This window comes from Girardinichthys multiradiatus, chromosome 4 (assembly GCF_021462225.1).
Source record: "Girardinichthys multiradiatus isolate DD_20200921_A chromosome 4, DD_fGirMul_XY1, whole genome shotgun sequence".
NCBI lineage: Eukaryota > Metazoa > Chordata > Actinopteri > Cyprinodontiformes > Goodeidae > Girardinichthys > Girardinichthys multiradiatus.
The window spans coordinates 43,044,944-43,068,118 of NC_061797.1; the positions used below are offsets into that span (position 1 = coordinate 43,044,944).

Below are 23,175 nucleotides of genomic sequence, written 5' to 3' on the forward strand. Positions count from 1 at the left end.
ACACATTAACATGAGGTTCATGCTTCTGGACTGTGGGAGGAAGTCGGCATACCGGGTAAGAACATCCAAACTCCGTGCAGAAAGACCCCACGCTGGGATTAAAACCAGGACCTTCTTGCTGCAAGGCAACAGTGCTACCAACTGCATCACCATGCAGCCCTTTGCATTAAACTGTTTGATAATACAAGCTGGAAGTGGTCCTTAATTAAATTCCACAACTCCCGGACATAAATGACCTTTTTTTTTAAAAAACATCTTGTCTTTATTTTGAAATGTTTTCAATTTTTCTTAGTATTTAATAATGTAAGCTCTGCTGAGTGTCTGTCAGTCAGATTTAGGCCAAGCTTGACATGAACAATTATTAAATTCATACTTTGTAACATAAAAAAGTGGCATAAGGTAATTTTAACTATTTAAATTCTGACATATTTTCAGCCATAAAAGGAGATCCACTGTAGGAGTTTCAAAAAGCTTTTTTAAACACAGAGGAAGAGCCTCAGGTACAAATGTCAGGTTTAGTTAGGAGTTTTAGGGTTTTCCACATTTAATCTCTTATTTTATAATCGTCAAATGAAAAGGGAAAAAAGACACGTTTCTTTTTTTCTTTTATATCTACATCATGAGGTGCTTCAGTCTTGAGCTCCACCGGCCACCACACACTTCATTAGCACAATTAACTTCGTTCAGCTGAGGTCTTCTCACTTTCATATCTGAGCCTGTCTCCGGAGAGGCTGAGCAGGTCTCACTGTGAACGCGACGGGTGGCTGAGCATATTACTCGCTCTCATTGAAACAACACTTGAAAAGATGGTGTCAGTTTCACCATCAGATGTGCTCTCAAGAGTCTGCAATGCATCCAACACTTTTCTCATCAGGGGAAACTGCATTAAATTCTGTGTTCTTATTTCTGCACTGATCAAGTTTTACTTCATTATCAAATTTTCACTATATTTTGTGTGCTGTGAAAGACGGCACCTAAAATGGGAAGATCACTGTGTGATGGTCATGCCTTTTAGCCCAGAGTTTTAGCCAAACAACTGCAGATGATATTAACATGATGTTTCTATTTTGAACACTAAAATGTAAAACTGCTATTTATTTAATGCCGTTATGAGACACAGCAGTCTTTGGGGGCGAATTAGGGAACACCTGGGATAGGTCTCCCGTCCTCAGAGTGGCTAGTAACTTTAGATCAGAGGTCTCCATCTCTGCTGGTGTCCTGTAGTTTTTAGATGTGTTTCTGGCCTTACACACCTCCATTAAACGGTTGAATTACATCTTCAGCCTGCATGCCAGATCCACAGACTCCTGTTAATGATCTATTTATTTGATTCAGGTGTGTTGAAGCTAGAAATTGGGGTTTGAGATCCCTGCTTTACAAGCATGTGGTTGGTGTGGGAAGTAGACCAAGGTATGGTGTTGCCATAAAACACATCCAGGTGAGCTCTCATTTAACTCATATTGTGAGTTAAAAATTGACTTTCAATGAGTTAACTCAAAATATGAGCCTTCAAAGCCATGACATCATCATGTTTAAAGAAAATAATAAAAACTTTCTTCCAATTCTCACATTATTCCAGCAATAATGTTGATAACTAATGTAAAACAGGAATGTTTAGTCTAATTTAACGTCAGAATGGGGGGCAAAAAAGTAATGCGTCTTTTTTATTGAGTATATGTAAATACCTGGGTTCAACTGTAGCTTTGGGAATCCCGCTGCTCTAGCGTTCCCTGTGACGGGCAAAAGGGGAACAGCATTCAATTTAAAACCGGAAGTTAGCTATCTATATTGTGTAAACACAAATTGTTAATCCTTTCAGTTGAGTATCCTTTCTATGTCTGAATTTTTCTGAAAATTGTCGGTGCTGGACTAAAATTGAGTGAAAAAGCAGCCAAAGTCCAAATAACATTATGAAGCCTGCAGGAGTTTTGATAAAAACCTCTTTGAAACCATTGTAAGAAAGTCTGACTGCTTCATTTCAAAACATAAAGGAATCAGTGTTAACTTTGAGCTTTTAATAAAACACCATTAACTGGAGTTATTAGTGTTTCACACAATATCAGAGTTATCAAACAGCACAAAGGCTTTACCAGGAGCAGAGCCCACTCCTTCGCTCTATCAGTGCTCAAACAGACATCCTCTACATGCTTTTTCTGGAAGGCCCAGCTTCCTGAATGGCTCTATTTCCTTTGACCCCAGGCTCTCCTCGCTGAAGAACATCAGCTCACAACAAAGATAAAGTCCTCATAGGTGTTACTGTGTGTCCTGTTGTAAAATTTCAAATTCATTTTTGCTTTGCCTCTCGTTTTACGCCTCCTGCAAATGATAAAGTCCTGTTGACCTTTACTCCTCCTTGTTTTTATGACTTCCTACCGACAGCTCAATTACTTATATTCAGTAACATGCAGGAATAAAGATCTGACATGTGCTCACAAGCTAAATTAAAATATATATATGATTGTGCACATTACCTGCAAAATAGTTAAGTGTTAAAATGAAACAGGGCAGAAATTCTTTTAATTATCAGCAGCATGCCTCGGTGGACAAAAAATTTAATTAACAAATTATGTTTAATTAATTAATAGGAAACAAACTAATTCCCATGCTGTCTGCAGTTTGTTACAGAAGGTCAAAGTCAGGGTTAAACTACAAGGATCTCGTCTCTCTAAAGTAGAACGTCTAAGAAATCCTGTGAGACATCAACAACATGTTTATTTTCACATTTTACTCGGTAGCTTTATTTTGGCACTCATATACAGAACCCTGCAACAGTCATCCTGCCCCTGGAAATCTTTAATAATAATAATGCATTTTATTTGACAGCGCCTTTCAAAACACCCAAGGACACTTTACAACATTAAAAACACAATTAAAACATTGGGGAAACGAATAAAATAAGGCTATTTTCCCCATGGTACTGAGTCTGACAAAGGGCAAACTGAGTTGGATGGAAGAGGAAGAACGAAGGGAACGTGAATAGGTGGTGATGTGTAGAAGATCGGACAGATAAGGAGGGGCGAGGTTATGAATTGTCTTGAATGTGTACAGCAGGATTTTGAATTGAATTCTAAATGAAACAGGAAGCCAGTGAAGTTGCTGTAGAACTGGAGAAATGTGATGAAATGAGGCCGTTTTAGTAACGATGCGAGCAGCAGAGTCTTGAACCAGTTGAAGTTTACGGATTGATTTTAGAGGCAGACCAATGAGAAGAGAATTACAGTAATCGATCCGAGAAATGACCAGACTGTGAACCACGATGGAAGCAGAGTGCAGGGAAAGAGATGGACGAAGTCGGTTAATGTTACGAAGGTGCACACCGGGTAATATTATTAATATGAGAATTAAAAGACACAGTGCTGTCCAGAATGACACCCAGACTTTTGACCTGAGGGGTTTGAGAGACCACAGAACTGTCAAAACTGAGAGAAAAGTTATTGACTTTAGAGAGAATTGATTTAGTGCCAATGAGTAGAAACTCAGTTTTATCACTGTTTAATTTGAGAAAGTTCGATGTGAACCAAGATTTTATTTCTGCTAAGCAGGAATTGAGGGAGGAAGGAGGGAGCACAGTAAGGGAGGAAGGAGGGACATCGTAAGTAAGGAAGGACATCGTTAGCCTCATAGCATAATTGCCTAAGTCACAGTTGAACGTTTTCAAATCTTTTAGCAAGCACATTATATTTTTTATTGATATTGTAGCAGTAAGCCAAAATGTGACTTGGGCAATTATGCTATGAGGCTAATGATATGTTAAGTCACAATGACAAACTTCAATGTATTTCAGTGGGATTCTATGTATTAGACCAGCACAAAGAAGCATCCATTGTCTATATCCGCTTATTGGTGTAGGGTCCCGGGGAGCTAGTGCCTGTCTCCAGAGGTCATTGGGCGAGAGGAGGGTACATATTGGACAGGTTGCCAGTCCATCAAAGAGCAAGACAGAGACACACATCCATTTACACCTACAGGCAATTTAGAGAGACAAATTAACTTAATAGAACTCACGCATGCACAGGAAGAACGTGCAAACTCAATGCAGAAAGATCCCAGGCCAGGATTCAAACCCAGAACCCTCTTGCTGCAAGGTAATGGTGCTACCACCTGGACAATAGTACAGAAAAGTCAAAGAAAAGTCAGAGGAGTAATTTTTTTTTTATCTGCCCTCAGCCTAGAGCTATTTTGCAAAGGAAAATTGTCAAGATGTTTAGTCTTAATGTGGACAAAGCTGGTAGAGATGTGATCTATGACATAAAAATCCATCCATGGTTGTAATGGGACAAAATACAAAACAGTTCAGAAGTTAGGAAAACTTTTTCAAGGTAAAGTAAAACCCTCAAGCGCCATGCTTGATGTGACCTCATGTGATGCTCCAACTGATGCTCTGGTAGTGATTAAGAGTAAATATTTTATTCTGCAGTTGCAGGTTGTGGATGTTTAGAATGAAGAAGGCATTTAAAGGTCAGAGCAAACAAGAAAAGGGATATTTCTACGATGATTGGGGAAACTGAGGGAGATTTCACATACTAGTTTCATCAAACCTTTTCAAATATGAAAAAATACAACTTTCAAATATTTGATCGGTTTTCTGTCTGAAAGCAACTCAAAATATGAATGTGCTTGATTATATCTTTTCGATTTTTCACATAAAACAAATTCATCTTTAGCAAATGAGACTGAACATGTTCTGATGAAAGATTAGCCAGTAGCGCCATCTATTTGTTATCTTTTGAAAGTGCAAGAGGCAGAGTTCCATTTAAAATTAGTGTTGGTTTTCCCATTTAAACATGCCAATTTAAATGCAACACCGAGTGTTTTTGATTGATTGCATTTTTTTACTGGGTCAAGATGTTTTGTTCTCTTTATTCAAAGAGAACAAGAAGAGTTTTGACATGAAGCACTGAGACAGAAATAAGTAAATGATGGCTGTCAGTCCTGGAGAGTTGTGTCTTCACCCAATCGAATTAACAATCCTAAACATTTCATTTGATTACATTTTAGATACGAATAAAGATGGCTTTTAATTCTAGATTAGTATAACTAAGTAGAAGCTGCAACAGGAGATAAATAAAGTAAAATGTAAATGTAATCCAGCTGTGTTCAGCAGGCCGGGGGTGTTTTTATCCCTGTGCTTGTCTTTGAAAAAAAACAACAGCTCCATGGAGACAGTCACTTCAGGTGCATGTTTCGGTCCATATTTAGCTCCATCACAGTTTGTAAGGTGGAGATGAAAACCTCTTCCCCTGCAAGAGCATCGTAACGCACGCAGAGCAGCTAGAGATTAAGACAGAGATGGTCTTGATGTTTAACTTAAGACTCCAGAGTTAGGAGACCCTGCATGAGTTGCTCTGATTGAAGTGTAGTAGTTTATGCTAATTGCAATATATATATATATATTTTTAATGAAATAATATTAGTTATACAATTTCCTTGCTCAATTATTTCTATCTGTTGTATATTATTTAACTAGTCACAGTTATTTAATTATTTTTATTTTGGGGGGTTACTTTTAAACAATTATTAAAATTTGTTTACTTTTTTATTTTTATTTTTTTATTATTACTTTCACTGGTCAGTTTCACTGTCGTATGAAAGCATAACTTTTTTCTGAATTATAGTGTTCCATTTTGCAATACCAAAGCAGTATCTATCAGTTAAAAGTTATGCTCAGACTTTCTCAAAGTTGCAGTTATTTTATGATTGTTATTATAAGGTTCAATGTTTCCTGTTTTCCAAACCGAACCCGATTTTATATCACACGCGTGTGCATGTTCGCTGTATTCATGTCTACTTCTGAATGGTGTAGATAGCAGCTGCAGAGGTCTGCCGGTAGCAGTAAAACGCACGCAAAATGAAGACTAATGTTGCATGTTATGGAAGCAGGAAGAAGAACGGAAATTCATACTTCACCTTTCAAAATAAGATGCAAGATTTTAAATTATACCGTCGACAGCTGCAACGTGTCAAATTCAAAGTAAAACACAAAAAGCCAGCAAACCAATATTTTCGTGAAACACTGGATTACATGTTATTAACACACAGATTACAACAGTAGTTTCCAAGGTTGGGGTCAGAAGCCAAATGTGGATCATGAAACACTAAGTGGGGAGGATTATAAAATAATCGTAATGGCTTGTTTAGCTATGACTGTTTCTAGAGAATAAAAGAACGTCCTTTATGGTAATATTATGATAGTGAGGCTGTTGGTTAAGTCCCTGTTTAATTGGTTTGTATGCAAATGTTTCCATACCACAGCTATAGTTAGGGTCACATGACTGATCAGTCCAAAAACATGACTGATATATCAATTAGGGTCCCTTAATTACCCTTATGTGTAAATGGTTGTAGGCATGGTTTTTTGTGCTGTGTTACTCTGTGATGGACTGGGTGTTCCCTGCCTCTTACCCGTAGACTGCTGGAAATAAGCACCAGCTGTCCCGTGACCATGTGCGGGGAGAAGCGGGCATAGAAGATGAATAGATTATTCTAACATTTGCCTTGTTTATATTTAGGAAATCTGTTAAAATCTGTTAGGTTAATTGGTAACTCTAAATTGCCCTTAGGTGTATGTATGAGTGTGTGCATAGTTGTTTGTGTGTTGCCCTGCGATGGACTGGCAACCTGTCCAGGGTGTACCCTGCCTCTCGCCCATAGACTGCTGGAGATAGGCACCAGCTTCCCCATGACCCACTATGGAATAAGCGGTAGAAAATGACTGACTGACTGACTGACTGTTAAAATGCTTCTTTTCTTTGGGAGATATCAGGCAGAATGTGAACAAAAGAGACAGGCCAGCTTGTATGTCTTGAGAAAACCTGGGTTCTTTCATTTATTTTCGCAGCAAAATAGTGCGCATCTTCCAATACATCTGTATTTTTAAAAGTGAGCGGCTCAGTGCCAAAGTTTAAGAGGCAGAAGCATAAAGAAGGATGTAAGCATTAGAAGATTAGAAGATAATAAGTCCTTTACATCTGTAGATTCCAGAATTGGAATTTGGTCTCAATATGGATCACAATGAATTCATGTGTCAGTGCTAAAGTCCTTAAAAGGTTAGACCTTCCACAATGGGTTATATTAACTTTGGATAAAAATGATGAAGGACCACCTAATGTTTTTAATTATAGTTATAATAATACATTTTTAGCACAAGTATCAACATTGCATAGATTTTTTTGCTAAACTTTTATGTCTATCTTTATTTTAAAACGTAAAAATGTAAAAAAAAATTGTAGTCCTTAAAAAAAGGACCACGATCAAAAATTATAAGTTGTCTTTTTTTCGGGTATCCAGAAGGTATTCGGAAGAATGGAGTTCTGTTTGGAACTGCATGAGACTGCAGGGAGGAGCAAAATTCAAATTCTTGTTTTGTTGGACTTGGTGGAGTGAACCAGAATGGGTAGTAAGGGTGGTGATTTATCTGATGAGGACGAAACTGGCATGATTTGGACACCTGTGAGTGCAAGAAAAAGTGGGGGAAGGGGAGACAGGGCAGGGCGTACAGTCAAATGTTGGGAAGTAAGAGAGTGTTAGAAGATGTTGATTTACAAAGGACATATGTTAAGAAGAGGTTGATGATGAGGGAATAATTTAAAATTATATTCAAATTCGAGGAATGCAACAATATCAAGACTGTTAGTCCAGTATCTCTGACCATGGCTTTGAGAAATGCGATTGAAGAAATAGAAATGGCCAAAGTATTATGGGACAGATGTCTCCTTCTTGAGCAGAAAACAAAGCAATGAAGCTTCAAGCTGTATGTAAAAAGGTGATAGCAGAGAAGAAAATGATTGGTGACCAGACAGTCTTTTGGGGAGAGTGATTTTAAGGATCCCCATTGAAGAAAAATTTGATGAGCTAAAACAGCATCTGAAAGGAGGCAACACTGTGGGGATTAGGTGTCTCCAAGCTATCTGTGATTATGGGGTAAAAGTTAACAGCGAGTATGTTCTGTTAACATTTAATGGAGAAGTTCCTCCAGATAAGGTGATGGAGGGTATATGAGCTTCAATGTGTGAGAGTATGCTCCCCAACCTATCAGATGCTACAAATGTCAGCGTTATAGACACACTGCTAATATACGTAAAGGCAAGCAGCGATGTAGTGGAGATCATGCCTACGGTCATTGTGGTATGAATGCTAAGGTGATGTGCTACAGTTGTGAGGGAGATACAGCTACTTACGGATGGTGTGATCCTAGAAAGAAAGCATTAGATATCCAATAGATAAGAACAGAGCAGAAAGTCACATATGCTGAGGCTGTACAAATGTACAAAAGTGATGAAAGAGTAGACTTACCACTGCAGGGAAGGCCCTTAGTAGCAGATGTAGTAGCACCATCTCCTGGCCAAATGCATCAATGCATCGGATTCCTGTAGACAAATCTGTAGACTAGTCTGGTCGGAGTCCAGCACAATCTTATTGAATGCTAGTGCGCCAGTGGAACACTAGAAGTTTATTAGTAAAAGGCCAAGAGTTTACCATGTTATTTTAAAGGGTTAGAAGAGAAGCTAGACATTGTTTGCCTTCAAGAAACATGGCTTAAACCTCAGTTAGACTTCATAATTCAAGAATATGCAACCTAAAGACAAAGATTTCTAGAATCCATGTAGGAAACTAGAAAAAGAATTAGAGTTAGAATCATTGCTAGACCAGTCGAGGGAATTATTTGTTGTGGGGATTTTAATGCACACAGAAATGATGTAAATGGTAATATTTTAGAACAGATATTGGATGAAAGGGAGTTAGTATGTCCAAATGAAGGGACATGTACAATGTGAAATATATCACAAGGGTCCGAATCAGCTCTCAATCTCACAATTGTCGCTTAGAGCTTAGCAGGCAGGGTTGGTTGGAGAGTCTGCAGGGAAAGTGATCAGTTTCAGATTTTTGTAGCTGCAAAGATTGGTAGGAATAAAGTGCAAGAGGTGAGAATAACAAGGTGGAATATCAACAACTAACTGGGTTAACTTTGCTGCATTAGATCTCAGATGTTAATCACAAGAGACAGTTTAGCATTGTCATTTTATTTTAGCAAAGATATCACAGAGAAACAGATATTCTTCTAAATAATTTTCTGGATAAGAAACTACAATTTAATTTAGTTGAGTTACTTTGGTTAAAGTCTGATCATTATCTGGTTGGAAAGCATTTCTTCTGTCCATTATCAAGGCAAAACCTTTTAGACGAATATGGGGTAATCGTTGTGATTTACACTCCAATTCAGAAGGTGGCGGTACCGCACACACTTGCCAACCGCAAGGAAAAGTGAAAAAGAAGAAGTAGAAGAGGTTTTATTTTGAAAACCTCTCGGCGGAAGTTGAATGTATGTTCCAAATGCAGGAGCTTTCGATTCGATCCTCCACACCGAGATGGACTGGAATGAGGGCGGTAATGTAAGTGGCTTTAGCTTTATTAGCTGCTTTTTATTATTCTGTCGTGGGATTTTAGTTCTTTTGGGTCAGAAGTGATCTGCATATTTTTGTTCAGGCGGCCACATTTTAGCGGAAAGTTAGCATTAATTAGCTAGGCTACCGTGTAGTTTTAGCCCGTGGTGAGTTGCAATGACGCGGAATAACCTGTTCAAACTGATTCAGAAACAGGTATACCTAGTGTAGTTTAACTAGTCCTGGTTACCTGAAACCGAACTAAGCAACTTAACTAACCAACCCCCTCTGATTGTGAACATTTAGCTGGTTTCCTTGTGGTGAAAACGCAAAAGTCTCTGCTTTGATATTGACACGACGACGATGAACTGACAGCCAACTCGATCTGATTAACCATTTCATTGCCCAATTTACTCTGGGTATCATCTCCTATTACCAGTTTAATCCCCTTAGAAATCACCAGTCTGACCTACATGTCTTGAGCTAATGATTTTTGTTTACAGCCAGACACTCTTTAAGCTTTTCCATATGTTGGAGAGTTTTCTCTCTAAGGAACATTATGGCAGCAACCAGCCGCGGTTAGTTTTAACATTTTCAAATTTTTTTTTTTTAAAAACAAACCCCTCCAGGAAATTCATCCCATTTCAACACGCACAGAGGAGGGTTGGTTGTAGCAGTGTTTGGCGTGTGTGCCAACAATAATCAGTTTAAATTCACCTTCTGAATCATAATCCAAATATGAAATGCTTGAAGATTCCCATACATGCATATATAGATCGAAAGGCCAGGCTATTTTTTGGCTGATGCTGATTCCAATTGTCTCTCTCAGGACTATAACAAATTCAAAATTATTAGTGAAAACTTAGTTTTAGTTTAACAAATAAATGTCACAAACATTGGCAGTATAAATATATACGCTCCAGATTCCCTGATAAAGTGGCGATTAACTCAAAACAAAGTCATTAAAGAATCTTCGGTGTGTTCAGAGTTTTCGGTTTTTAATGCAAAAATATCGTAATTTTTGATATTTAATCTGCTCATCACTGGTCAGAGCCACATGTTGATCTATGGCCAATCCATTGATGTATTAATGACATATACATAAAAAGTATCTTGTGTTTATCCATTATTTGGGTTGCAGAGGGAATGTCAGACATCCATATTCCTGGGTTCAATTCCCAGCCTGGGGTCTTTCTGCATGGAGTTTGCATGTTCTCCCCGTGCATGCGTGGGTTCTCACCGGGTACTCCGGCTTCCTCCCACAGTCCAAAGACATGCCTGTTAGGTTAATTGGGCACTCTAAATTGCCCTTAGGAGTGTGTGTGGTTGTTTGTGTGTTGCCCTGCGATGGACTGGCGACCTGTCCAGGGTGTACCCTGCCTCTCGCCCATAGACTGCTGGAGATAGGCACCAGCTCCCCCGCGACCCACTATGGAATAAGCGGTAGAAAATGACTGACTGACTTTCCAGCCCCTCCTGAGAGTTCTTAAGGTGTTTTCATGCCAGAAGGTGGATGTAATTTCTCTCGCAGGTTTTAGGTTTTCCCCAGGGTCTGCTCCGAGTGAGACGTTCCCATAAATCCTCTAAAGGGAGGTGTCCATGATTCTTGAACCACCTTAGCTGACTGTCTCCTTCAGGAACATAAAATGTCAGAGTACAAATGTGTGGAAGTCCCAGATAACCAAACCTCCCACAACACAGACAGAAATGTTGAATTAATCTGCAGAAAATGTATATTTGCTCAAACAAATTTCCACAAGAAACAAAGAATTGAAGCGAATAAACACCAATGAAAAAGTTCATAAAATCACTTCTGTTGTTAAAAAATTTTTTTTAAATATACTGTTTTATCCTACAGGTTGTAGTGAGACATGAAAACCTGTTACATTGCTCAAGATATAAAGATTTAGTTCCCCTCAACAATCCCATTTACTCATTTATTCCGAATGTTAAACTCAGGTTTTCCTTTCTATAGACTAGCTGATGCATAATAGTTTAACTGTTGAGCTTTTATCGATACACCTCCTCTTTCTAAAGTTAACATAAAGAATTCAGTTAACAGGCGTGGCCTTGAACTAAAGTGTCAGCTATACCTGCAAATCCCTCGCAGTGTTATCTTTCTTTGGTTCGTTAGATTGCTAAACTTCTCAGCTTGTACACACTGAGTCATTTTGTAGGTATTTGTTCGGAAAGTTAAGTGATCTGTCCTGCAGTTAATCTCCCAGTGAGCAGTAGTGTACTGGGGAAAAGGGCAAACTTGTGAAAATATGTTTGATTGAGTACAGCAGATATGTTTTATTCTGCAGTAGAAATAGTAGCCCTCTATCTATATTGTACAGTTTTTGTTTTTTTGTTTAGTCGCTACCTGTAGTGAATAAAAAGACAGTGAAAATGTTGTCATCCATCTCTTGGATCACTTGATCCGTCTCCTTTCCACTTGAGGCGTCCTGGGTCAGATCAGTGAGTTTTCATTTTGCCTTCAGGGTCACGGTCACATGCATGACGGCTGTCAACACAGCCACTCGGGCCCTTCTCACAGTCACGGGCCCAGAGCAGCAGCCTTTGGTGGGATGACCAACATGTACTCGCCTGCTTACGGACAGATGGGAAAAGGTGCAGATCCGGTCATGGATATCAGTCAGCAGCCGAAGAAACGATCGCAGATGGATGACAGCAGCAGCTGGGACATTGTGAAGGCAACACAGTAAGTGTTCTGTCAGCTTTAGATGTTAACAGTGTTTTTCCTCTCTCCACCTAGGCCTGTGTCTGTGGTCGTATTCCCTCTGTAGGGTCTGTTTTGTGTCATTTCCTAACAGCCTAAAACATCTTCTTTAAGCTTAGAGTAGGCAACATATTTTTAAAAACTATCATGACAATGTATGAGAAAGATGATTTTTTTTTTTTTTTTTTTTTTTTTTTTTGTGAGATGGAACTTCTTTTCTTAGCAGTGAGCGTACTACCTAATGCCCATCTACTTAACCCATACCTAGAATTTGTTCTCTTTGTAGTTAGGTCATTTGATTAATTATGGAGGCAAATAATCCCCAAAAAACCCAAATTCTTACAAATAATTTAAATTAATGGGCCGTATTTTTATGTATTGTTGAGTATGAAAATACAAAAATGGGGAACGTTGGAATGAATTGGCTCCTCTGAGAAAGATGCGATATATATATATAAATATAATTTCTAAAGTCAAATAAGTAATGGTTAAATTAAATCTTAAGTTAACTTATGTTCAAGTTTTTATTGAATTTATTGAACTCACATTTTTTCATATCGCAACCTGTTGTTTTCTTCTTGAAATAAATCTTTCCGAGCTGGTTTATTGTTTTTATTCTGTCACAACATACGACAACACCGGGACACTTTCAGCAAGCAATAGACCCGAGCCAAAGCATACTGGTGTAATTGGTTATTTAGCGCAGCAGTGTAGTAATAACATGTAAGCAAAAATAGAATGAAACGTCCTGTCCAGCAGCTCTATATATGATTTGTTTTAAAAATACTTTCAGATCGTCAGAATATTGTTGATCTTGATAAACAAGCAAGCTTCCTGCTTGCTCCCAACGTTGCCACGCTTTATATTTTCACCGATCCACAGCCAGTCAGGTGGTTTTGAACTAATAATTGGTTTGGTTTTGCAAGTAAATTCCAGTTTGAGTCATTTAGCCCCTGATTCTTAGTGTGAACAGAATCAATATTTGCATGTCCTGTATTTTCCAAGGTTTGTGCAGTGGAACTTCTGTCTGATCCTAATTGAGATGCGAGTCTGATTGCTGATTAGGAGTTGATTGAAGAACACAAAACAACTGTTTCAAGTGTTTTCAGTAGCGCAATTATGAGACCGTCATGCTGCTTTTCCTCTGTTCTCCCGGGTTATCAGTATACATCATGACTGATTTAGTGTAAATCAAAGAAGTGACAATAGTTTTAATTCAAATCTGAACACAGCCGAGATCTAAAGAAACGGCAAAGGACAAAAACACGACCCATCTGTAACTAAGGTGTATGATTTGTAATTTTCTTTAACATATTTAAGAAAACTTGGAGTTCATGGTTTTTATATCTGTTTTATTGTAACAGTTTTGCTTTAGCTTTAAAAACCAAATCCCTTGTTTGTAATGCATAGAAGAGCGTTCAATAAAGGAAAACGGATCACTTGTAGTGATTAAAAGATTGCAGTTCTGTTGTTGTTTTACCTCAGTAAATTTTGGAAAATGTTTAAACTGTTTGGACTGGAAAAAAATCTGATGATTCGGGATTATTGTCCAACAATTATATTTAAAGATGCAAAGTTTTTAAGATGTTTTATAAAGATGCTCAGGTATTTAAACCGTAGCCTTGCTCAGCATTCAGAAATCTGTGTTCGATCAGCAGGCATACAGCAGCTTTTTAGCCTGAAGGGTGAGATCACGGTAAGAAGGTAGGAGATACTTGATTTTATCTGTAGGTCTGATCAGTCAGCTGCTGCACCATGAAGAAGAAGCCCAGGAGGTGCTCCTGGTTCTGTTTACCTCATTATGTGTTAGAGGAAGCCATTTTTTTTTCTCACTGCTTAAATCTGATAAAAAGAGCCTGTTTTACCAGCTTGATCCACTGACGACCGTTTACTTTGACCTCACTGGATTTAATCAATAACTTCTTTAGTTTTCTTGTCGTTTTCTTCACCATAAGCTGCATTTTTTAGTAGCTTATATCCTAAAGCCTCACTTTAGCAAAGAGTGTGTTAAGTCTGTTTTTCCATCCTCTCAGATTTGGGATCCTTGAGCGCTGTAAGGAGCTGGTGGAAGCAGGATATGACGTCAGGCAGCCAGACAAAGAGAACGTCACTCTGCTGCACTGGGCGGCAATCAACAACCGTTCAGAGCTGGTCAAGTAAGAGTTTTTGAACTGATCTTTGCCTCAGTTTTTCCTTTTTGTCATGTTTAGATCATGAAACATGAAACTTGTTTGGTGAACTTGGTTTTAGCTCACAGAGCATCACTGTGACCAGTATTCAGATCATAATTGATCAAATTTACTGCTTTGTCTTTTATATTTCTTATCTTTTACATCTTAACCTTCTTCTTTTCAGACTTTGGAACAAAACAGATCAAGTTTAGCTTTTATAGAAATAAAAACATTAAGGTGAACATCATTTTTTAACTTAGAAGTGTCGTTTCAAAACATATTTTATAAACAAAATGAGTTTGACATTTTGTCACATAGTTGTTGCGTCACATTAACCCTGTTTTTAAAAAACTATAGCAGTCAGCAAATACAAAGGGACAAATAAAACTAAATTAACCTTGTTGTATTTCACTGGTTAACAGTCTCCCCTAGCTGCCTGATAAACAAATCAAATTTAACATCTGGAGGGGTCATGGCCCTCCCATATCACAGCAGTACCCCACCGTTGGGAGGCGCACCTCCCAGTTAAAGAATCACTGTCCCAGGCCCAGTTCAGTTTTTTGACATTTTCAGGTCAAGTTTATTTAAGAAGAAACCAACGACTGATTGTTGTCTTTCAGGTACTATATGTCCAAAGGGGCTATTGTTGACCAGCTGGGAGGAGACCTCAACTCTACTCCACTCCACTGGGCCATTAGGTTGGAGCATAATGGATTTATTGATCTAATTTAACTTGTTTTTATTCAGATCAGTCATCAGTTGGGAAATTCAACATTTTCCTAGTAATAAAATAAGAAATTGGCTTTGTACAAAGCTTGCTTGTTTTATATGTGTGAACAGACAGGGCCACCTCCCCATGGTGATCCAGTTGATGAGATATGGAGCAGACCCCTCCATCACAGACGGAGAGGGTTACCGCTCACTCCACCTCGCCATCCTCTTCCAGCACATGGCCATAGCAGCTTATCTTATGGCTAAGGGAGAGGTCAGACTCCATACAGGATCACCTTTCACTCAGAAATCTGGCGTTTCTGTTTTTTTCATATCTTCTTTTCCTCTTGGTGTTTCGTTATGTTCAGGAAGTGGATGTGCCTGACTGCAACGGTCAGACACCCCTCATGTTAGCAGCCCAGAAGATTATTGGGTAAGATCCTCTCCCACAGGTTTCACATGGCAGAGTCTTCAAGAGGTTTTCCTCTTCTTCTGGCTACACGTATCTGAAAAAATATCTTTAAATATACAGAAGGCTGTATCTTGGATGTATTTATAGTTAAATGATAAAAGTTCCCGTTTTTCTGCCTCAGACCTGAGCCCACAAACTTTCTTATCAAAAACAACGCCTCGGTTAGCGCTGTGGACAAAGTTAACAGGAACACGCCGTTGCATTGCGCAGTGCTTGCAGGGAACGTTGATGCCGCCCACATCCTGTTGGAGGCGGGAGCAAGCGTGGACGCTGAAAACATCAAGGCAAGTTTCGCAAATTTTAGAGATAAGTAAGAGTTTCAGTCTGTTTGTATCTCTGTGAGACAAATGAAGAGAACCTGCGCTGGTTTGGGTTTGGAGTGCCAGGTTTGCCTCTCTTACCTGGAGTTTGTCAAAGCTCCATAAAGACATGCCTAGGAAGACAAAATCAGCCTAATAGGTGTTGATCACTTTGCCTGAAAAATATCGTTTTTGTCTTCGAGTCTACAGTTGCATACAAGAAATCAGCCTACTTTATGTAAAAAGTCAGTTCAAATCTCCTTACATGCTAGTCATGATCTGGAACTATTTAAATTATCTGCAAATAATTAATCATAAATACAGTAATATTGTTCTAAGTACACCATGCGTCTAAAAATATTTCCGTTTTAAGAACCGTAACTTTTTCTCCGTGTCTTTTGTCCTGTTTTTCCCTCCACATACATTTAATAAATGAGGACTAGTAGTTGAATTTAAGCAACACGTAACTGTTCCCCTTTGAATTGGCTGTTTCTTCATGGTTTGTTCCTCAGGGTGACACACCCATCGACCTGGCCCACCAGGTGCACAGCCCGCTGCTCATCCACATGCTCAATGTCATCAAACAGGAGAGAATTCGCTCTAATTCCCGTTGCCTACGCGTTGCTGTCCGATACAAGGTTCACATTTAACACTCCTGATCCTTCATGAGCAGAAATCAGAACGACTTGGACTGCTCTAATTGCGTTTTGTCTGATATTTTTGAAGGTTTTGATGCAGTTCTTATTTAGTACTGGCATATTTGGATGTGTTGGTGCAATACTGGATATGAACTCGGAGTCCTGGTTGCTTAAAAGTATCCTGTTGGCCTGTGTGATGGGAGTGAGCAACCTAGCCTCAAGGTGAGACCCTGTTTGCCTTCAGATCTTCTCCTGACAGACTGAAATGTAAATGCAAGAGTTTTCATGTAACTTTAATCAGAACTTTTTGCTATTAAAACAGGAATTTCACAAACCCAGACTTTCAGGCTTCTCTGATGCCTTCGGCGTTGATGGCTTCAGTGTTCTGGATGCTCATCACCTGGTGTTTCTGGTTCCTCCCAGATATCCTTTACATTCAAGAAGACGATTCCTGAAAAGGTCATTTTATCGTTGGCCATTTTAGTTTGAAAGGAAGTAATCCCCGACTGGGACTGCTTTAATGTTTTGTGTTATTTTTAATGCCTAAAGCAGCACCCTCTGTAAGCTACTCACTGATTAGTGTTCCAACTTTTTCCTTCCTTTCAAACTGAAAGGAAACATCGATGCAATCCTGAATTCTTTTTCTTGTCTGAGTAAACACTTCATTTCTCAAAACTTCACGTGTAATGAAATGAGTTTGTCTTTCTTCTTTAAAGTTTCTTAACTTGAATCTACATCTACCTAGCGCAACAGTTCAGGTGCTGTTCACTCTGAACGCCACCGCTCTTCTCTATTACTTCCTCCGGACCTGCAGGACGGACCCCGGCGTCATCAAAGCCACAGAAGAGCAGAGGAAAATGGTGGGTAAGGTCTTGAGATTTGTCATCCGGTTAAAGCCGTCTTACACAGAGCTGTTTCCACAGCTTGATGAGGCTCGTGTTTTCTTTGTATTTGGGATTTCAGAACGTGGTGGTGCTAGCTGAGGCTGGCTGTTTGGACCCCAGAATATTTTGCACTTCTTGTATGGTGAGTTATTCCACAGGAAACCTTCCAAACATTATGAAACGATTGAGGTAATGTGAATACCTAAAATCATTTCCATTTCTGCAGATAAGAAAACCAGTGAGAGCAGTTCACTGCTTCAGCTGTGATGCATGCGTGGCGAAGCAGGACCACCACTCTGCATGGACCAACACCTGTATAGGTACGACTGAACTTGGGAAGGTTATTTTAGTCAAATTTACATTTGATTGGTTTAAATTATTCAGCAACATGTTTTATGTGCCACAAAACATTTTAAATAAAGTTAAATGCAATTTCTAGAAAAGAGGCAAAAATCCGCAGGGTTTAAACAATGTTTCTTTAAACACAAAGTTGTCCCGTACCCGTTGTCTTTGCCGACGGGTACATGTGTTTGCAAACCAACCAACCAAGTGCCAACAGATTATTTTTTTAAATGATAACATTTTTTTGTGTTTCTAAAATATAAACAGACCTTTTATATCTCAATTTTCTAAATTATTTAATTGCTAATTAAAGATGCTTCTTCCCAAGGCTCAGTGTTAAAATTAGTTCACTTTTGTGTGAAGGTCTGTCTGAGCATCATTATCTGCTCGCAGAAATATTTTTTTCCAAAAATATTATTTTAATAAAATTGAAACCATGCTGATCAATAACTGAAACCGCCTTTGGATGTGGGCGCCCATAGAAACACTCAGGGACGTTTGTACAGGTCCTTCTCAAAATATTAGCATATTGTGACAAAGTTCATTATTTTCCATAATGTCATGATGAAAATTTAACATTCATATATTTTAGATTCATTGCACACTAACTGAAATATTTCAGGTCTTTTATTGTCTTAATACGGATGATTTTGGCATACAGCTCATGAAAACCCAAAATTACTATCTCACAAAATTAGCATATTTCATCCGACCAATAAAAGAAAAGTGTTTTTAATACAAAAAACTTCAACCTTCAAATAATCATGTACAGTTATACACTCAATACTTGGTCGGGAATCCTTTTGCAGAAATGACTGCTTCAATGCGGCGTGGCATGGAGGCAATCAGCCTGTGGCACTGCTGAGGTCTTATGGAGGCCCAGGATGCTTCGATAGCGGCCTTTAGCTCATCCAGAGTGTTGGGTCTTGAGTCTCTCAACGTTCTCTTCACAATATCCCACAGATTCTCTATGGGGTTCAGGTCAGGAGAGTTGGCAGGCCAATTGAGCACAGTGATACCATGGTCAGTAAACCATTTACCAGTGGTTTTGGCACTGTGAGCAGGTGCCAGGTCGTGCTGAAAAATGAAATCTTCATCTCCATAAAGCTTTTCAGCAGATGGAAGCATGAAGTGCTCCAAAATCTCCTGATAGCTAGCTGCATTGATCCTGCCCTTAATAAAACACAGTGGACCAACACCAGCAGCTGACACGGCACCCCAGACCATCACTGACTGTGGGTACTTGACACTGGACTTCTGGCATTTTGGCATTTCCTTCTCCCCAGTCTTCCTCCAGACTCTGGCACCTTGATTTCCGAATGACATGCAGAATTTGCTTTCATCCGAAAAAAGTACTTTGGACCACTGAGCAACAGTCCAGTGCTGCTTCTCTGTAGCCCAGGTCCGGCGCTTCTGCCACTGTTTCTGGTTCAAAAGTGGCTTGACCTGGGGAATGCGGCACCTGTAGCCCATGTCCTGCACACGCCTGTGCACGGTGGCTCTGGATGTTTCTACTCCAGACTCAGTCCACTGCTTCCGCAGGTCCCCCAAGGTCTGGAATCGGCCCTTCTCCACAATCTTCCTCAGGGTCCGGTCACCTCTTCTCGTTTTGCAGCGTTTTCTGCCACACTTTTTCCTTCCCACAGACTTCCCACTGAGGTGCCTTGATACAGCACTCTGGGAACAGCCTATTCGTTCAGAAATTTCTTTCTGTGTCTTACCCTCTTGCTTGAGGGTGTCAATAGTGGCCTTCTGGACAGCAGTCAGGTCGGCAGTCTTACCCATGATTGGGGTTTTGAGTGATGAACCAGGCTGGGAGTTTTAAAGGCCTCAGGAATCTTTTGCAGGTGTTTAGAGTTAACTCGTTGATTCAGATGATTAGGTTCATAGCTCGTTTAGAGACCCTTTTAATGATATGCTAATTTTGTGAGATAGGAATTTTGGGTTTTCATGAGCTGTATGCCAAAATCATCCGTATTAAGACAATAAAAGACCTGAAATATTTCAGTTAGTGTGCAATGAATCTAAAATATATGAATGTTAAATTTTCATCATGACATTATGGAAAATAATGAGCTTTATCACAATATGCTAATATTTTGAGAAGGACCTGTATTGCTGTGACCGGAATCGCCAGCGCTGCACAGCCAGTCATCCACACAGGCAGACTGAAACTGGAAACCATTTAATATTTTCAGACCATTTTCTGGGTGCATGGTGGTGTCGGCTGGACAGAAGAATGGTTCTTCTGTTATCAAACAACTTCACATTTAGCTTGATTTTTAGGACAAAAACAACTCTGTGAAAACGAACCTTTTTAAAAAAGTGGCACGCAACAGAATTTGTGGTTCTGAAGGTCATCAATGGAAATATCAGATGTGCTGTTCTTTTTATTTGGTGCAAAGCACCTCATCTGTCCACCTTTCCCCCCTTACTCTCTTACTTGTATATGTTAGTATGAAGTGAAAATGTGTAAAACCTCAGTAAAAAAACACAATCAACATGGATTTTACTTGCAGAATCTCAGTTCAGACAATTTACTTGTTCTGACTTTTAAATAAGATGCCTTGAAGCGTTAATATTACTGCTTGAATATTTGGACCTGAGAAATAAAAAATGTTTTACCTTTTATGTTTTTTGTTTTGAAAAATAAAACCTGAGTTTCAGCTTCAACTAAAAACATAACTGATGTAAACGTGCCCCGATGGAAAGTTCTGCTTAAATAAAATAGTTTGTTTATCTGAAGACCCAATAAGATGCAGTCCTAAAATGTTAAATGCACAATTTGATGTAAATGTTGAATATTGAACTTTTTATAACTTAATTATTGAAGACTGTTTTCTTTCAATATTTGTGTAAATAAAAACAAAAACCATTTTCTGTCTGCTGAACATGAACTGTTATCTTTAATGTCCCTCATAATGTTTCAGGTGCGAGGAATCATCACTATTTCGTCCTTTTGCTCCTTTCCCTCTCGCTGATGGGGAGCTGGATGCTCTACGGTTGTTTTACATGTGAGTGACTCAATAAACGTGTGACCAGAGAACCTCAGATCTGTGTAATAAATAGAAATGATGCTGCATGTCTTTTCAGACTGGACCAGCCACTGTTCGTTGCACTATGAGGATCAGGGCCTGTGGGGCGTCCTGTCTGCAGCGGTCAGCTGCTCTCCCTGGGTGTTGACCATCTTTGTGCTGTCCTTCTACCATACCTGCTGGTCCACTTTGTTCCTGATTGGGCAGCTTTACCAGGTGACGGCTGTGTTGATGGGTTTCTGTGGCCCACTAATACCTTTTAATTAGTGAGGTGAAACTCCATATGGCTAAATCTTTCCAACTAATGTAACTATAACAAGATAACTACAAATTGGACTTCCTGGACAAGCCAGAAATAAATCGAGAAAAGAAATCTTAACATTTATCTGTAGATGGCTTCAGATTAGGTTTAATGTTTTCTTTTTTTCGGGGCAGATTACATTCCTGGGATTAACCACTGCAGAGAGAACTAATCTGTTGCTCCAGCGAAGAAGAATGAGACAATCTGTGTCCCTGAGACAGAACCCGTTCAAGTGAGTTCAGTACTATTGCGTTCATGCTTTACTGTGGGATCAAACTGATGCTGGAGGCATAGAAGGGTATGGAGTTTTAAGCGTTAAGAAAATAGCAATAATTCATCTACAGTGTATTTATGTCTCATGTTAAACTGAACTTTTTCACCTTTTGCATGTTACAACTTGACTGTTTTACTAGAAGTTAATGTGATTGACCAAAACAAGGATGGTTTTCAAAATCAAAAATTTACAGACGAACTTTGTAGCTGTATGTCAGCTCTGATGAGTATTAGTTCCTCTGTTGGGATTTTTAATGAGAGGTTTTTAGTTGCTGTTGAGCCCTGTAGTAAAATACTTGAACTAGAAGGATTAATCTAAGGAAGAAATACTGAGGTAGGTGTGAGAACTAAATGTTCTTGATTCTTTTAAAGCTAACTAACAGAATTTACTTGTTCTGACTTTTAAATAAGATGCCTTGAAGCATTAATATTACTGCTTGAATATTTGGACATGAGAAATAAAAAATGTTTTACATTTACGTGTTTTTTTTCAGCTTCAACTTGGAGGTTTTAGTTTTGGTCGCATGAGATTCAGATTTAAATTTTCCATTTTTACGGTGTTGTCCAAACAAAAAAACGTTCTTCTAAATACTCCATTTCTCCTAAATACTGCAGTCTTTCCATAAATGTCTTTTATTCATCTGAAAACATCCCAGAACCACATGTGTGCGAGGCTAGTCTGTAGCACTGAAGTGGTGGAGGTTTTCTCCACTCTAGAACTTGTTTTGGTTCTGAAAGTCCTGTTTCTATAAGGACACAGGTTCCTTATTAAACTGATGGTTTTAAACACAAACAACCTGAAAATCAGAGGCTTGCCTCCTCAGAAGAATTTCACCATTTCCCCTTTCCTCTCTCTGATGGTCTCTGTTTGACCCGTCGGTCTGCAGCATGGGCGTGGTCCAGAACCTGGTGTCGTTCTTCCAGCTGCGCTGCTGCGGCCTCTTTAAGCCAGCCATCGTCGACTGGACGGCCCAGTTCCAGCCCCAACGCGACCAGTACCTGTTTGAACAAACAAACATGGTCTGACTTCACCTCCTCCTCACACGTCCGCGTCGGATTCTGCTTCTGGACCAAAAGCACAGAATGTATTTATTTTACCTGCCTTGAGCTCCTTGTAAAGAGAGACTTAATGACTGTAGAGGTTGGAAAAATAAGGTGTAGATATCGTTTGACTTGGCTGATCTTTGTACAGTCTGCTGCTGCCTTACACTCGACCAATGTGAGTAAAAAAGGGAAATCCTGAAGGTCTAAATAGTTCTGGACATTTTGTGCTGATTTTATGGACACATTAACCTATTTTTTATCATCCAGTAAGAGGAAAACAAGAATCTTTGTATGTCTAAACAGTTTGGTTTTATGACTTTTGTAAAAGCTGCATGTGTTTCATAACAAATAACCACCATTATATACTTCAATAAAGCAATCTTGTGCCTGTCTTTTTAACTGTTTAAAACTCACTTTTACTTGGGTCCTAATAATAAAAAAATATATATTGTGGGGGATTTTTTTTACTAATGACGGTGAAAACTAGATTAAATTCGTGTTTATTGTTGGATTTTAAGATCCTTTGTATGAAATAACTGCTTTAATTTGAAAAATATGGCTTTGTCACAGTCTGCACTTGTATTTTAAGCCATCTAGTAACAGTTAGTTAGTCATTTTGCCCTCAGACCAGCTAAATAAAACTCTTTAGAATCACGAAACCTTTTTTTGATATCTACTGTTGGAAATTTGTGACAGGTTGCAGACCTCTGATCTATATGAAAGTGTAACGTCGTTGAATCAAGCAGCCTTTCATCCACTAAGAAACCATAAAATAACTTCAACAAAGAAGTCGCTCATGAAGGCTCATATTTAAGAAATAGTCAAGATCTCTCCTCAGGGAACCAAAGATTAAGGCAAAGGCACAGACCTGACTGCCTTTAAAATAAACCTCCAATCAGAATA

The 23,175-nt window shown here is 39.0% G+C and overlaps 1 protein-coding gene across 3 annotated transcripts; it reads left to right on the top strand.

The window, feature by feature from the left end:
• The first annotated feature begins 1,404 nt into the window (after positions 1 to 1,404).
• On the top strand, positions 1,405 to 22,723 carry zdhhc13 (zinc finger DHHC-type palmitoyltransferase 13). 3 transcript variants are annotated; one of them, XM_047364089.1, is made up of 17 exons: positions 1,405 to 1,438; positions 11,864 to 12,084; positions 14,136 to 14,258; positions 14,894 to 14,971; positions 15,114 to 15,258; positions 15,353 to 15,417; positions 15,578 to 15,740; positions 16,268 to 16,393; positions 16,482 to 16,615; positions 16,716 to 16,816; positions 17,129 to 17,253; positions 17,357 to 17,419; positions 17,504 to 17,597; positions 20,550 to 20,633; positions 20,713 to 20,870; positions 21,090 to 21,187; positions 22,116 to 22,723. In XM_047364089.1, exons 2-17 carry the CDS (start codon positions 11,876 to 11,878, stop codon positions 22,252 to 22,254), a joined length of 1,905 nt encoding a protein of 634 aa, XP_047220045.1. In that variant the 5' UTR covers positions 1,405 to 1,438; positions 11,864 to 11,875; the 3' UTR covers positions 22,255 to 22,723. The 3 variants fall into 3 exon arrangements, with proteins under 3 accessions (XP_047220045.1, XP_047220044.1, XP_047220046.1); XM_047364088.1 differs by lacking the exon at positions 1,405 to 1,438 and adding an exon at positions 9,285 to 9,389; XM_047364090.1 differs by lacking the exons at positions 1,405 to 1,438; positions 22,116 to 22,723 and adding exons at positions 9,285 to 9,389; positions 21,723 to 22,100.
• The last annotated feature ends 452 nt before the right edge of the window (positions 22,724 to 23,175 follow it).

What these genes read in the sequence shown, in the direction of transcription:
- zdhhc13 (XM_047364088.1), top strand. Translation starts at nt 9,318, where the DNA reads ATGTATGTTCCAAATGCAGGAGCTTTCGATTCGATCCTCCACACCGAG. An exon ending in GTGTTTCTGGTTCCTCCCAG is followed by an intron (nt 16,817 to 17,128) that starts ATATCCTTTACA and finishes ACTTGAATCTAC; the next exon opens with ATCTACCTAGCGCAACAGTT. An exon ending in CAGAAGAGCAGAGGAAAATG is followed by an intron (nt 17,254 to 17,356) that starts GTGGGTAAGGTC and finishes TTGGGATTTCAG; the next exon opens with AACGTGGTGGTGCTAGCTGA.